The sequence below is a fragment of the Anomaloglossus baeobatrachus genome, chromosome 3, assembly GCF_048569485.1.
Source record: "Anomaloglossus baeobatrachus isolate aAnoBae1 chromosome 3, aAnoBae1.hap1, whole genome shotgun sequence".
Classification (NCBI taxonomy): domain Eukaryota; kingdom Metazoa; phylum Chordata; class Amphibia; order Anura; family Aromobatidae; genus Anomaloglossus; species Anomaloglossus baeobatrachus.
In genome coordinates, this window is record NC_134355.1 from 394865272 (window position 1) to 394881299 (window position 16028).

General features: G+C 49.8%; 1 protein-coding gene across 2 annotated transcripts in view; it reads left to right on the plus strand.

Annotated features, from left to right (window-relative positions):
- Positions 1–16028, plus strand: part of LMBRD1 (LMBR1 domain containing 1) — a 298140-nt gene that overhangs the window by 20068 nt on the left and 262044 nt on the right. Inside the window, exons 2-4 of one of the 2 annotated variants that reach the window (XM_075338441.1) lie at positions 6993–7169; positions 10323–10386; positions 15545–15643. In XM_075338441.1, coding sequence (XP_075194556.1) covers positions 6993–7169; positions 10323–10386; positions 15545–15643 — 340 coding nt within the window. The remainder of the gene's footprint in view (positions 1–6992; positions 7170–10322; positions 10387–15544; positions 15644–16028) is intronic. The other variant, XM_075338442.1, reaches the window with a different exon arrangement.

The following is a 16028-nucleotide window of genomic DNA, read 5'->3' on the forward strand; positions in this document are numbered from 1 at the left end:
CTGTACCTGCACCAGGGGAAGCTGTATCGGGAATTGATTAACCCGAAGGCCCATGAGAAGGTTCGCCAGCTGGTGATTCCCCAGGCTAATGTGCCCACTGTCCTGCAGGCATACCATGACGGTGCCAGGCACTTTGGGTGGAAGAAGCTGGAGATGCTGTTGAGGGAGCGATTCTACTGGAGCGGAATGCGGGAGTCTGTGGAGGCCTGGTGCCGAGAATGTGGTCCCTGTGCACTGAGAAGAAGGGACGAGGCCAGCCAGAAGGCCCCTTTGCACCCAATCATTGCGCATCAGCCGCTGGAGCTGGTCGCCCTCGACCACGTGAAGCTCACCCCTAGCCGAAGTGGGTATACCTACGCTCTGACCATTGTAGACCACTATTCAAGATTTATGGTGGTTGTCCCAGTCAAGGACCTGACCGGCCGTACCGCCGCTAGAGCATTCCAGGTCTATTTCTGTCGACCGCACGGGTACCCGGAAAGGGTGCTTACCGACCGGGGCCCGGCCTTTGAAGCGGAGGTGTTTCAAGAATTCTGCCAGTTGTACGGCTACAAGAAAATTCGGACCACGCCTTACCATGCCCAAACCAATGGCATGTGTGAAAAGATGAACCACCTGGTCCTGGGTCTCCTCAAGACATTACCGCTAGAAGAGCGGAACCTGTAGCCAGAAAAGCTACCTGACCTGGTCGATATGTACAACAACATCCCCTCCAGCTCTACGAAATGCACACCGGCATACCTGATGAGAGCTCGGCCCGGTCGGCTGCCAGTGGACCTAGAGATGGGTTTGGAAGCCCCAGAAGCACTCCCTTTGACTGCTGGATGGAACACTCGGCGAAGGGCGCAGTACCGACAGGTCCAAGAATACGTAGAAAAGAGCTTGTGCCGGAGTCGGGGACAGCAGGAGCAGTGCTTCAACAGGAAGGCGCCTGCAGGTCCCTTCCAGCCTGGGGATGTAGTATTGAAGCGAAAGAGAAGAACCCATAAGCTGGAGGATCAATGGGAGAAGACCCCGTATGTTATACAACCCACCGAATGGGAGAATGGGAAGGCCTACCCGATCAGTCGTGACCAGGAGAAGACTTCGGCCACGGTTTCCAGGGACCACCTGAATAGGTGCCCACCACCATTGAGGGTGGCGACTGAAGCTCCGGTCCCCAGACCGGCTGGGGAGAAGGAAAAGGGGGTAATCCACACCATGATGGGCGATTTCCCGGCAGATTGGCCTACGCAGAACGGCGCAGTGATTCTTCCAGTGATACTGTTCCCACAACCTGTGGATGAAAAAGAGATGGAAGTAGTCGACGATGAGCCAGTGCCCAGGGATGCACCTGTGCCCAGCTCCCCTATGTCTCCGCCTGCCCCACACGATAGACCGGAAAAGGAATCATGAGACACAAGAACATTGAACCAAGGCACATCTCGCATTAAGAATCAACGCCACTCCATATGGCACATAATATTAAGAAGAAGAAAAAATGGAGCTTACAAGGCTATTGCAAAAATATCCAAATTTTTATTATACAAAATTCATATTATATTAAAATCGTTACGATCAGTGTAGAAAAGGTACATATACGGTGCTTACATAGAGAAAAAGGTGAATTACCACACATAAATGGGAGAGCAAAGGTGATAACACCCCAAATAAGCATGAAGGGACAAAGGGTCATAAGTGAATATAGATGGCTGGCTAGTGACTATGGCATCTCTGTCTTGATAATAACCGTAATTCTATGTAGCCCAATCAGCATAAATCTATAAGGCAGGACAGAGATTTGCCAAATATCAAGCTAAACATAACAAAAAGTCACAGAATGACCAACAAGTATGGCGCCCTCACCCTGGCTGGACACATAAAGTAGTGTAGCCAAATCGGCATATGTCCGTTTTATGCCGGATAGGGATCGCCGAAAAAAAGCCAGTCACATGAAAAAGACCCTAAGAACCCATAACTTACACATGGTTAAGAAGAGGGGCAAGCACCAGAGCGTCCCAGGACAGTGCCACGAGCAGTTGTTCCCTCTGCCCCATTGCCTGTCACCACTGACATTGGGCCCCGAAGGTCCACACGTCCCAATCTAGTTCGACCCCCGCTTAGGTACAGGGAAACTACCATTTAGGGGTGTGATACGTTGAGTGTGTGAATAAGTAAATGAATGATGAAAGTAATCAACCAAAGATGTTAACTGATTGTCGACTGTGATTGAACCGGCCGTTGCCGGCAAGTAGTCCCCGTAGGGACCCTTTGTACCGTGCATAAGAAACTGCTTATGAACATGCCTGAGAACTAGCAGGGCAACCACAAACTAGTGGAAATGTAAATATGTTGGGCATGATTCCATTGCCGCCTCCGGAGAGGCTGATTTGGAGGATGGGCCTGGAGGAAAGTGATGGCCCAGGCCCGCCACTACAGTAACCGGTGGGAATCCTCCGGGGGTCAGGGGTCCCCCATGGACGTGGGGTCCCCTGAAGTGACCGTAGGGTGCGACACACCGTACCCGTTCCCGCTCGGGCAGCCTGGATCTGGACTGGGGTCAAGGGGTGCTGCCCACTTCTTAGGGGCAGCATCAGGGCCAGGTTGTTTGGGTGGGAGAGCAGAAGCCATCCGTTTTAATAAATATGTCTACCGTTTGTAACGTTAAAGTACAGTGCCTCCCGTTAAGGGAAGATTCATAAAAATGCTTTGTTGAATGTTTTTCATATGTTTTTCTACCTTTTTCAGTGAAAAATAAAACCGGTGATGGATGGGCAGCCCGCGGACGGTCTGCATTTAACCAAGGGGGAATGTGGCGCCCTGGACTAGCCAGGTTGTCACAGGTACTACAACACAACACCCCCACCCCGAGATAGGCACATCAGTCAGACACCAAATCCTTGTTGCCTCCCTCCAGGGGCTGATGTCCACACCAGGTGGGGTGGAGCCAGGCGGTTGGCCCCACCCACTGAGGAGTTCAGTCCTGGAGGCGGGAAAGGAAGTCAGATCAGTTAGGGAGGTCAAAGAGTGAGGAGTAAAGTGGTAGTAGAGGAGCAAACTGACTGTGTCCGGGTACGTGGCCCGGGCACCAAGAGCAAGGTTGGCAGATGGTGGTGGCCGTCTGCAGGAGAGGAGGATCGACGCGGAACCGTAGGACCGGGGACGGGCGGTGGCCCGCCGGTACCGAACCGGGGAGCGAAGTGAAGCCAGCACAAACTGGCAGGGCCTGCGGACCCCGACCAGGCTTGGAGTTGCCGTTAAACAGGTCAAATCCGTTAGCGACCGGAACCCCAGGGGTTTCCAAACAGCCAAGACCCGATTGAAGGCAACCGTCCAAACAGCAAAAGGGAAATACAGCTACCGCCACAGCTAGAGTTCCCAGGGCCAGAGTCTGCGGGCAAAAGGGCTCCTCCGGCACATATCCACGCTGGGGAGTGGGTTACCGGTGGGATGCCATCGGGACCGAAGATACACAAAAGGTGTAGGGAAAGGCAGCCACCACCAACCGTCCAGGAGAAACCACAGCAGCCGGCTGCAGGACCCGTCCATCCAGCCGTTTGTTTTACCAGAGACTTGCATCCATTTGTGGCTGAGTGAGTACAACCGTGCCGTCCGGCACTGCGCTGCGCAGTCCAAGCGCCCCCTGCACCTTGCCCGACTCTGACTCGCCGTCACCTCATCGGGCCCCGGGACCACCAACCCCTACCCACGGAGGGGGAAACAACATCCCAGCTGCTCCCTGCCATCGCTCCCGGTATCCCCGTCAACAGCAGCGGTGGTGTCCAACCTCCCCACAGCCCGTGGGTGGTGTCACGGACCAAATCCCCAAACCAAACTACTCCCCTTTCACTCACGGGCGAGGAGCGCCGCCCGAGTCCCCGGATCCAGCCCACCGCTCGAGCCACCGAGCAGCAGCAGCAGCGCCGGACCCAAGCGTGGTGAGCGCAGCGCCCTCCGCCGCCCGCGACATTAGGGAGTGCCGTCAGTCTTTTTGTCTTGTCAAAATGTGAACAGCATGATGAGGAGGACTGATTTGAATATTAGTTCTAATTGAACCCCGGAATTTATTAGGCAATTTATGGCTCAAACACCTGTTGTGAATTTTGCCATTAAGCTCCTTGTTGGAGAACAGCAAGTTGTGCAAAAAGTACTGAAACATTGAACAATTGGACATATGCATTGAAACGTTTAGGCTATGTGCGCACTAGGCCGTTTTACCCGCGGATTTACCCGCGGTTTTGCTGCGGAAATTTCTTGAGAAATGTTTCAAATCTTTCTGCAGACATTTCCCAGCAAAACCTATGGGGGGAAAAAATAGCTGTGCGCACGCTGCGTTTTTTTTCTCAAGAAAATTCTTTGTGAAGATTTTCTTGAGAAAATTTCTTGAGAAAATGTGCATGTCACTTCTTTTCCGCAGGTACCTGCGGAATACCCCCGGTATTTCACTCCATTCACTGTAATGTAATCGCGAAATTCCGGGGGTATACCGCAGGTAGCAAATGATGTGCGGTATACCCCCGGTATAGCTGCAATTTACCTGCGGTAATGCTTATTGCCAGCTGCGGTTTTGCAGGAAGTGATGTCATTATGACAGAAGAGAAAGCGGAGCAGAGTAAACCCAGATGTCACACTCACTGGACGCCGCACAGAAGCACTTCCGTGTGACCTCCAGGTGCCCATGCAGTCTGTGTCCCGCTCCGGCCCCGCCGCTGCCAGCCCTGCAGTGTGTCAGTGTCTGCCCGCAGTGTCAGCAGCTTGTCACCCTGCAGCGCAGGCAGACACTGACACACAGCAGTGCGTGCAGCTGCGGGGATGCCGAGCACTGCTGTCAGGATGTGAGATGAGATCATTACCTGCTGTGACGATCTCCTGCCTCCTGACGTCAGCACTGTCACTGCCGTCTATGCCCGCGGCCCGAGACTGTCACTAGCGGTGACGTCACGAGCTCTCACGATACTGCTGACAACGCAGCCTGGATAGAAGTCAGTGACAGTGCTGATGGCAGGACTGCAGGAGATCATCACAGCAGGTAATGATCTCATCTATCCTCATGACAGCAGCGCTCGGCATCCCCTGCAGTGACCTGGGCTGACCTATTGATGTTCGCTGAGGTCACTGCATTACTCTCCCAGCCAATGGGGAACATTCTGTTCTTCACTGACTGGGACAGTGACTATGGTATGGATCACCGTGGGACCCCCCCCCCCCCCCCCTATTGGATTACGCCGGACCCGGATTTGATTGTCCTTGTCAATAAATTGGTGAACGAGGGAATTTGGGGAGTGTTTTTTCTAATAAAACTTTTTTTGTTGTCTATTTTTTATTTCTTACTGACTGGGTTGGTGATGTCAGGTATCTGATAGACACGTGACATCACTAACCCCAGGGCTTGATGCCAGGTGACATTACACATCTGGCATCAACCCCATATATTACCCCGTTTTCCACCGCACTAGGGCAACGGGATGAGTTGGGGCGAAGCACCAGGATTGGCACGTCTAATGGATGCGCCACTTCTGGGGCGGCTGCGGCCTGCTATTTTTAGGCTGGGGAGTGTCCAATAACAGTGGACCTCCCTGGTCTGAGAATATCAGACCCCAGCTGTCCGCTTTACCTTGGCTGGTGATCCAATGTGGGGGGAACCCCACGTGTTTTGTTTTAAATTATTTATTTAATGTAAAATAACAGCGTGGGGTGCCCTCTGTTTTGGATTACCAGCCAAGGTGAAGCTGCCAGCTGTGGTCTGCAGGCTGCAGCCGTCTGCTTTACCCTAGCTGGCTACAAAAGATGGGGGACCTCATGTCATTTTTTTTTTAATTATTTATTTTTTTGGCTAAATACAAGGCTAGGCACCCTTTTAGTGCCACATGAAAGTCACTAAAGGGTGCCAGCTTAGAATATGCAGGGGGATGGAACATTATAAAGGTCTTTCTCATCTATCTATCTATTCATCTATCCATCTTTCCCTCTATCCATTATCTGTCTATCTATCTATCTATCTATCTATCTATCTATCTATCTATTATCTATATTATTTATTGCAGTTCAGCATAAAAAAAACGCGGCAAAAACGAATGCGTTTTTCCCACGGTTTTGGTGCGTTTTTTTTCCGCAGTTGCGGTAATCTTCAACTCACAGAAGTTTCTCAAGAAAATTTCTTGAGAAAAATCACTTTTCTAGTGCGCACATAGCCTTAGGCTGCTTTCACACATCCGGCTTGAGCTCTGCGGTTCAATCCGGCTGTGCAAGCTATGCAACGGATGCGGTGAACACACCGCATCCTTTGCATAAGTTTTTACTTTGCGGCCAGTCCGGTTTTTGCCGCTTGCGGCATGCTACGGAGCATGCGCAGTGGCAAAAACCGCATGCGGCGGCCGGATGCGGTTATTGCCGCATCGCGCCACATCCGGCCGCCATAGGCATGCATTGAAAAATGCGCCGCATCGGCCGAATGCGGCGCGATGCGTTTTTTTTTGCCGCACGAAAAAACGTGCCAGGCAACGTTCCATCCGGCCGCCGCATTGGCTAAATCTGCCGCATGCGGCAAAAACCGGATGGAACGCAAGGCCTTGCGGCACAAAGCGGCACTAATTAAAGTCTATGCAGAAAAAACGCAACCGGCAGCAAAAAAAAACGATTGCGATTTTCCTGCAAAGTGCCGGATTGTGCCGCATTGCAGAAACCGGAGGTGTGAAAGCAGCCTTAGAGAAGGTCACATTAAGTTCACCTGAAAGGGCATTTTAGCGTCATCCTGAAATTTCACCCAAACAAAATATCCCTAACTTTTTGTAGTGTGTGTGTATACATACATACAGTGAGGAAAATAAGTATTTGACACACTGCCGATTTTGCACGTTTTCCCACCTACAAAGAATGGAGAGGTCTGTAATTTTTAATGTAGGTACACTTCAACTGTGACAGAATAAAGACTCTCTTCCATTTTTTTAGCCCACAAAAAACCCTTTTATAAGTGCACTGCATTTTCAACTAATAATGATTCATTTCCATTTTAGGCGATTTTGGCTTTTTGTTGGATTTACATCCGAAAATACCAGAGCTGTCAGGAGAGTGAAGCGGTGTCCACCATCACAGCAATATTTTCCCTGGCTATTGCTCTGATCACGTCTGCACTTTTACCTGTGGACATTTTTCTGGTGTCCTTTATGAAGAATGACAATGGCACATTTAAGGTAATGTTATCATTATTATTATTATTATTATTATTTATTATTATAGCGCCATTTATTCCATGGCACTTTACAAGTGAAAAGCATAAAAAACAGGTACAATAATCATGAAAACTACTAAACAGATTGGGACAGGAGAGGACCCTGCCCACAAGGGCTCACAGTCTACAGGGGATGGGTGAGGATACAGTAGGTGAGGACAGGGCTAGTTGTGCAGTGGTGTACTGGTATGAGGGTTTTTGCAGGTTGTAGGCTTGTCGGAAGACGTGGGTCTTCAGGTTCCTTTTGACGCTTTCCACAATAGGTGAGAGTCTGATATGCTGGGGTAGAGCATTCCAGAGTATGGGAGAGGCGCGGGAGAAATCTTGTATGCGATTGTAGGAAGAGGGGAGTAAAGAAGGCGATCTTGTGAGGATCTGAGGTTGCGTGCAGTTAGATACCAGGCAACTAGGTCACATATGTAAATATGTAAGTATCGCAAATTTTTCTGTATATTGTAAGAATGTTTACTCCAGTAGGTTCCCCTTAATGGATTTCCTATCGCCCGATTCATGCTGTTCAAACCACGACCAGCATGAATCAGAGTCTGGCCGCACGATTGCAACCTGGTATATTATTGTTGGAAATTCTCCGGTGTTTCAGAAAACATATACTGTCCTTTAAAGATCCCTTCAGGGACTATGGCCTGGGACTAGACTAGTCCGGCCACTTCTCCCAGTGCCTCTTTAGTTGATTGACAGGTTTCTCTGAGGCCAAGTTCACACAGGTGTATTTTGAGTCCAAGTACTGTCTGGAAAAAATGGATAATGAATCAATGTTAATTCAATGAGGCAGTGCAGATGAGTGGTTTTAGTTTAGTTTGTTTTTTTCCTGATTCAGTCAGAAAAAAATCACGGCATCCATATGTCGGATGAGGCTCCCTTATTCTAGTCTATGGGTGCACATTAAGTAAACATTGGATATTGCACAGATCCACAGTATAGTATCCATTTTTTTTTTTTCGGATACAGCATAAGAAATGGTCTTGTCAGTTATTAACAGATGCTGGTGTAAAAAAACGGACTGCTTGTGTAGGACAATTGAGACTAAAATCTACAATTAAGAAACCTATAGTGTATTTTCAAGCAACAACACTGCCAAATGCTCCAAAAAATAACCAGATTTCTTTTGAACCTTCCCATGGACTTATCTTATAAAGTATCTTCACCTGACTGTTGACTACGTAGTCATTGTGGGTGACTTGAGACATTCACTCCTCACTTGAGGACTTTATGAACTCTATTTAGGGTTTCTGCACTTTTGGTTCCTTCTTTAATCTGTACTTTTACATACTTTAGTGACTGAGTATTTGCCTCTACTTTCCTTTTAGGATAGCTTAAAGGTCATACATTCTGTACCTAATGAAGTAAGTTTGGGCTGTCTCTCCTGGTCATATTTTGTCCCGTAACCCCTGCGTTCACTTCTCTATAGTCTATATCATAGATAAATAAAATACAGTAATTGTTCCCTACCTGCATAAAATGCAGACTGTGATCAACAATCAAACAATTTAGGCTGTGGCCAAACGTTATGGCAAAAACCCTGCAACGCGTGAATGCAGCCTTAGGTTATGTGCCCGCGCTGTGGAAAATTCGCGGAATTTGCCACGATTTTTTCGCGGAAATTCCTCGGATTTTTCAAAAATCTGCAGTACAGCGAGTCCCCAGCCATTTCTATGGCATTTGGAGAGTGCTGTGTCCATGCTGCGTTTTTACCGCAGCAGAAATGATGCGAATTTCCCTGCGGAAAAATCTGCAGCATGTGAATTATTCCTGCGGATTTCTCCGCAGGGTCCCATACTTACCTGCCTTGATAGCAGCGGTACAGACTGGAGTGCAGTGGAGCTAGGAGCAGGAAGGAGGAGGTGGGCGGGACCTGCACGAGCTCCGGTCATGTGACAGCCAGAGCTGGTGCAGGCCCGCCCACCTTCTCCTGCACAGTGTACACACGGCTGGAAAGTGAGGTGCTGTGTGATGGAGGTAAGTATGAACGCCCCGATCACACAGCACTTGTTTTGCATTGAGGATGCAGTGCCGAAGCCATGGTACTATATCCTCAATGCAGAATACCCGCACCATATCCGCAGGACATTCCACTGTACAACCGCAGCATGGAAACAGACAAAGTTGTGCTGCGGTCTGCCAGCTCCTGTGGAATGTCCTGCGGATATAACCGCAGGACACTCTCCCCGTGGGCACATAGGCTAACGGGTAAACCACTATAAAGCTATTTCGATGCCTCACAAAATGTTACAAAGAGAACTGTGTTTACTGGAATTGCTGCTCTCTGAAGGAACTTGATGGCTCAAACATGTTGCCTGATCCACAGGCAGCATGTATCAGACCCTGGCTGTATGTTTGACTCTAGAACACTGCAGCATTTCAGATAAAAATATACTTTTAAAAGCTGCCCGCTCCCCTTGATTCACAAATCTTAATCTGTTATCAGCGTCAATCTCAGGCAGTTTGTGTCCTGCCAGGAGCTCCAGTGTTTTATGGAGCGCGCCAGAGGTCACAACTCAATACAAGTCCATGAGGGCCTCCATCTGGATCTCATAGACTATTTGGGCTTTGATCTGGTTTATGAGGGCCTCGATCTGGTCTATGAGGGCCTCGATCTGGCTCTCCTAATCGAGCACATGATGGTATAGTGGGACTGGAGCAGTGTCTATAAAAGGTGAAAACTCTGGAGGGTGAGTATAAGATTGGGGACTTAGATTTAAAATACCACTCAAGTGCTGAAAAAAATACCAAAACACTGGAGTGGTACTTTAAGGGTTGTAAGCAGCAGGCCATTTTTAGACGTCTGCAGTCTAGTGGTCTTACAGTTTTATTTCTTCTTGCTTCTTTCACAATTTCTGCAATATGCTGTGCAACCATCCTAAATATGTGAGGTTCTTACCTTTTAACAATAATGTACAGCTGTTATGTTACTGTTTTATAGGGCAAAGTGGGTTTTAATAGAATTTCTAAAATGAATCCTGGATAGTTTGGGTACAGTTTGATTGAAAATGTAATAATTATATTTGAATAATATGAATAATAAGTTGTGTTGTTTTATATAGAAGCTTGGTTACAAGGTAAGCACCAGTCTAATTTGCCCTTTAATTCTGTTTAGGTCTGGGCGGAAAATAATGTCACCCGGGCTCAGATTGAGAACACTGTTTTATTTGGATATTACAGTAAGTATTTGATGCCATATGGAAAAGCATTCTGCAGGAATAAAATATACTATCTTTGGTTATTGTTTCATTCGATTGTAAGATCTGTGTTATACAGCCGTCACCTGTTCGTAAGTGCAGCAATCGGAGCTAGTTCTGGTTACTGCATGTTCACCATTAAGATGCTGTAGGTAAGGATTCATACTGTTGATATCTTTGTAGTTACCTAACCTTCTAACCCTTTCACCAGAAACTTCATTTTTCTTTAAATAAAAACAAATAATGGTTCTAACACAACTGTTGACTCACGTTTTTATGTGAGAGCTGGAGCTCCTCAATAGAAATTGGATGGGTCCACTGATTCCTTTGACCATGGTATGGCGAGCTCTGCCCTACAAGCTGCTTGATGTGACCACCAGACTTTCACTTGATGGCTTCTGAATTATGAGCTCTCCATCCTTTCTGTTAGAGTGTAAAGGGGACATTAAAATAGTATTATCCTACTGTGATTTGGGCCTAAAATGCTCTGTAAATCAGTGTGATGATTCCAAGTCCCGAGACCTTCATCGACGTTTAGAAAACTTGCTACATGTCAGTTGCTCAGAAACCAGGTGTGTGACTTGTTTATTTTATGTTGGAACAGAGCGCTCCTTGTTCTTGAGTAGAGCGCATGTGATTTGCCTTGTGTGGCTCGGAGCCCAAATTTCCAGGATCTAAAGGATTGTCACATGTTAGAAGACAACAAAAGTACAAATACCCTTTAAGCTCTATATGCTGTATATCATTGATGGCGAACCCTTCGGAGACAGAGTGCCCAAACTGCAACCCGAAACCCAATTATTTATTCTGAAGTGCCAACAGGTCAATTTAACCTTAATAACAGAACTTTAGAAGCATTTGGCATGCTTCTGAACAATTAGACTGACCTGAGGCATCACACCCACACATCAGCTTTACTATATAGTGAACATGGTGAATAAAATAGCCCAAATACGGTCATGCAGTTGCACTTTTTTTGCAATTTTTCTGCACTTGGAATTGTTTTCCCGTATTCCAGCACACTATATGGTAAAACTCATGGTTTCATTTAAAAGTATAACTCATCCCGCAAAAAATAAGCCATCACATGGCAAGATTGACGGAAAAATAAAGTTACGGCTCTCAGAAAAAGGGGAGCAAAAAATAAGAAAAAGGGAAAATGACCGGGCTGAAGGCGTTAAAGAGCATGAGTATTCACTGCTCATGACGCCCATAATCCTGGCCACCACTCAGCATCAGCTTCAGTGTAAAGAGGTGGGCGGGATTATAGGCATGGGAATTGGTGAATATTCATACCCTTAATTGGAGGACAGAATGCCGTGCCTGCTGCCTAGCAGAGTGAGTGTCGGCGCTAGGAGTTCTCTTCCTCTCCAATACAACATTGAACTGGAGATCACGACAGCAGTTCAAATCGACACTACATCTCTGGCTGAAGCGAAGGCGCGTTTGCCAACAGAGGGCTTTGTGTGCCCTGTCTGGTACCCTTGCCATAGGTTCACCATCACTGATATATAATATAATATAATATATATATATATATTATATACATACACACACACACACGAGGAACTTGTAACTTGGTTTGAGAGCGTTTTGCAAGACAAGCAAAGCTTTTTAAAAATTTGTAACTTGGTTTAAGAGCAATGCTTTGCAATAAGAGCAAATTCCCAGCGTGGACATTTCTGGTTCTGTCCTTTCATCGCACTCTGACCCGCTCTGGAGGTAATTTTCTGTCCATATGTACTGTATACAGTATACCATTGCAGAGTACAGTATATACCAGTGATGGCGAACCTATGGCACGCGTGCCAGACAGGGCACGCAGAGCCGTTTGTGCTGGCACGCGCGCTGTCGCCACACTGCGCCAGTTTGATCTGCTGGTGTGGTCGCGCCAGCAGCTCAAACTGGTGTTTAGCAGAGGAGACATTTCTCCTCGCTCTGACACGCCTCCTCTCCTGGGCTGCAGGCCTGTTGCCTAGGAGACGGAGGAGCGTCAGTAGGCGACGCCGGTGTCTTGTGGCCGCGCGGGAACTGAAGTGACTGAGGACGCAGCAGTGGAGGAGTGGGGGCCAGAAGGTGAGGTTATTTTTATTTTTAGCCTCTGTGCGGCTGTGCCAAGATGTGGGGGTGGGACAGAGCCTGCACGGGGGAAACATGGAGCGCATGGGGAAACATGGGGAGCATGGGGGACAGAGCCAGCACAGGGGACAGAGCCAGCACGGGGGACAGAGCCAGCACGGGGGAAACATGGAGCGCACGGGGACAGAGCCAGCACGGGGGAAACATGGAGCGCACGGGGGACAGAGCCAGCACGGGGGAAACATGGAGCGCACGGGGGGACAGAGCCAGCACGGGGGAAACATGGAGCGCACGGGGGGACAGAGCCAGCACGGGGGAAACATGGAGCGCACGGGGTCTGAGCCAGCACGGGGGAAACATGGAGCGCACGGGGAAACATGGGGAGCACGTGGGACAGAGCCAGCACGGGGAAACATGGGGAGCACGGGGGACAGAGCCAGCACGGGGAAACATGGGGAGCACGGGGGACAGAGCCAGCACGGGGGAAACATGGAGTGCACGGGGGAAACATGGAGCGCACGGGGAAACATGGGGAGCACGGGGGACAGAGCCAGCACGGGGAAACATGGAGCGCACGGGGGAAACATGGAGTGCACGGGGGAAACATGGAGCGCACGGGGAAACATGGGGAGCACGGGGGACAGAGCCAGCACGGGGAAACATGGAGCGCACGGGGGAAAGAGCCAGCACGGGGAAACATGGAGCGCACGGGGGAAAGAGCCAGCACGGGGAAACATGGGGAGCACGTGGGACAGAGCCAGCAGGGGGAAACATGGGGAGCACGGGGGACAGAGCCAGCACGGGGAAACATGGGGAGCACGTGGGACAGAGCCAGCACGGGGAAACATGGGGAGCACGTGGGACAGAGCCAGCACGGGGAAACATGGGGAGCACGGGGGCAGAGCCAGCACGGGGAAACATGGGGAGCACGTGGGACAGAGCCAGCACGGGGAAACATGGGGAGCACGGGGGACAGAGCCAGCACAGGGAAACATGGAGCGCACAGGGGAAAGAGCCAGCACGGGGGAAACATGGAGCGCACGGGGAAACATGGGGAGCACGGGGGACAGAGCCAGTACGGGGAAACATGGGGAGCACGTGGGACAGAGCCAGCACGGGGAAACATGGGGAGCACGGGGGACAGAGCCAGCACAGGGAAACATGGAGCGCACAGGGGAAAGAGCCAGCACGGGGGAAACATGGAGCGCACGGGGAAACATGGGGAGCACGTGGGACAGAGCCAGCACGGGGAAACATGGGGAGCACGTGGGACAGAGCCAGCACGGGGAAACATGGGGAGCACGGGGGCAGAGCCAGCACGGGGAAACATGGGGAGCACGTGGGACAGAGCCAGCACGGGGAAACATGGGGAGCACGGGGGACAGAGCCAGCACGGAAACATGGAGCACACAGGGGAAAGAGCCAGCACGGGGGAAACATGGAGCGCACGGGGAAACATGGGGAGCACGGGGGCAGAGCCAGCACGGGGAAACATGGGGAGCACGTGGGACAGAGCCAGCACGGGGAAACATGGGGAGCACGGGGGACAGAGCCAGCACAGGGAAACATGGAGCGCACAGGGGAAAGAGCCAGCACGGGGGAAACATGGAGCGCACGGGGAAACATGGGGAGCACGGGGGACAGAGCCAGCACGGGGAAAACATGGAGCGCACGAGGGAAAGAGCCAGCACGGGGGAAACATGGAGCGCACGGGGAAACATGGGGCGCACGCGGGACAGAGCCAGCACGGGGAAAACATGGAGCGCACGGGGGACACAAGGGGAGCACGGGGCAAACATTGGAGCACGGGGGACAGAGCCTACATAGGGGACACATGGGGAGCACGGGGGACAGAGCCAGCACGGGGGAAACATGGGAGCACGGGGGACAGAGCCAGCATGGGGAAACATGGAGCGCACGGGGACAGAGCCAGCACGGGGGAAACATGGGAGCACGGGGGACAAAGCCAGCACGGGGAAACATGGAGCGCACGGGGACAGAGCCAGCACGGGGGAAACATGGGGAGCACGGGGGACAGAGCCAGCACGGGGGAAACACGTGGAGCACGGGGGACAGAGCCAGCACAGGGGAAACATGGGGAGCACGGGGGACAGAGCCAGCACGGGGGAAACATGGGGAGCACGGGGGACAGAGCCAGCATGGGGCAAACATGGGAGCACGGGGGACAGAGCTAGCACGGGGGGATCATGGGAGCATGGGGTATATACAAACAGAGCACGGGGCAAACAGAGCACGGGGAAAACATGGAGAGCACGGGGAAAACATGGCTGCAAAGATGGAGAGAAACGTGCAAAGATGGGGCTAACATGGCTGCAAAGATGGGGGAAACATGGCTGCAAAGATGGGGGAAACATGGCTGCAAAGATGGGGGAAACATGGCTGCAAGGATGGGGGTAAACATGCCAGGATGGGGTACATTTAGCAGGAAGGGAAACATGCCAGGAAGGGGTACATTTACCAGTATGGGGGATACATTTACAAGTAAGGGGGATACATTTACCAGAATGGGGGGAAACATGAAAGGATGGGGGGGGAAACATGCCAGGATGGGGGTACATGAACATGCCAGGATGAGCAAAAATGCCAGGATGGGGAACATTTAGCAGGAAGGGTGACATTTATCAGAATGGGGTACATTTACCAGGATAAGGGAACATGCCTGGATGAGGTACATTTACCAGGATGGGGTCATTTAACAGCATGGGGGAACATGCCAGGATGGGGTACATTTACAATGATGGGGTACATTTACAATGATGGGGTACATTTACCAGGATGGGGTACATTTACCAGGATGGGGCCATGATGTGGACAAATATACCAGAATGTAGGAAATATATATCAGGATGGGGGACATGTTTACCAGGAAGTGGCCAGGAAGGGGACATAACTACACAATGAAAGGGGAGGGGAGCAACTCGTACGTCTTTATGGGATTTCAAGATGTTCAGACTTTGAAATGTAGATGTGGATTACAGGGTGACAGCTGATTGCATTCCAGACTAAAATCTCTGTCTAATATGCTGCAATTTATTTCCAGAAAGATCAATCCAACTGCTGTGTCTGGAAAGGGCTCACCTTCAATGTGTGGTAAGCACGAATGAGCGTGATGCCGCCTGCTGGAGAGAAGACTGCAAAGGTAAGGTTAAAATCAATTATTTACATAATAGGATTGGTTGGCACTTCGGAAAAAAAAATGGGTTTAGAACTACAGTTTGGGCACTCGGCCTGTAAAAGGTTCGCCATGACTGGTATATACTATATAGCATGTCTATCAATTTGCATTTGTGGATACAGTACTGTACTCTTTCTGATAACCAGTACAGCACATTGCTTGTATTGTACCTCTCGCACACCAACAATTCCATTGGAAGCTAATGTGCAGTTTAATTTGTTTTATGTTTTTTACTGTACAGTACTTTGTATTAGTGTACTGTAATAATTTTCTATGAATATAGTACATTATTTTGTATTACTGTAAGTTTGTATAAATACAGTAAATATTTTTGGGTTGTGGAACGAAT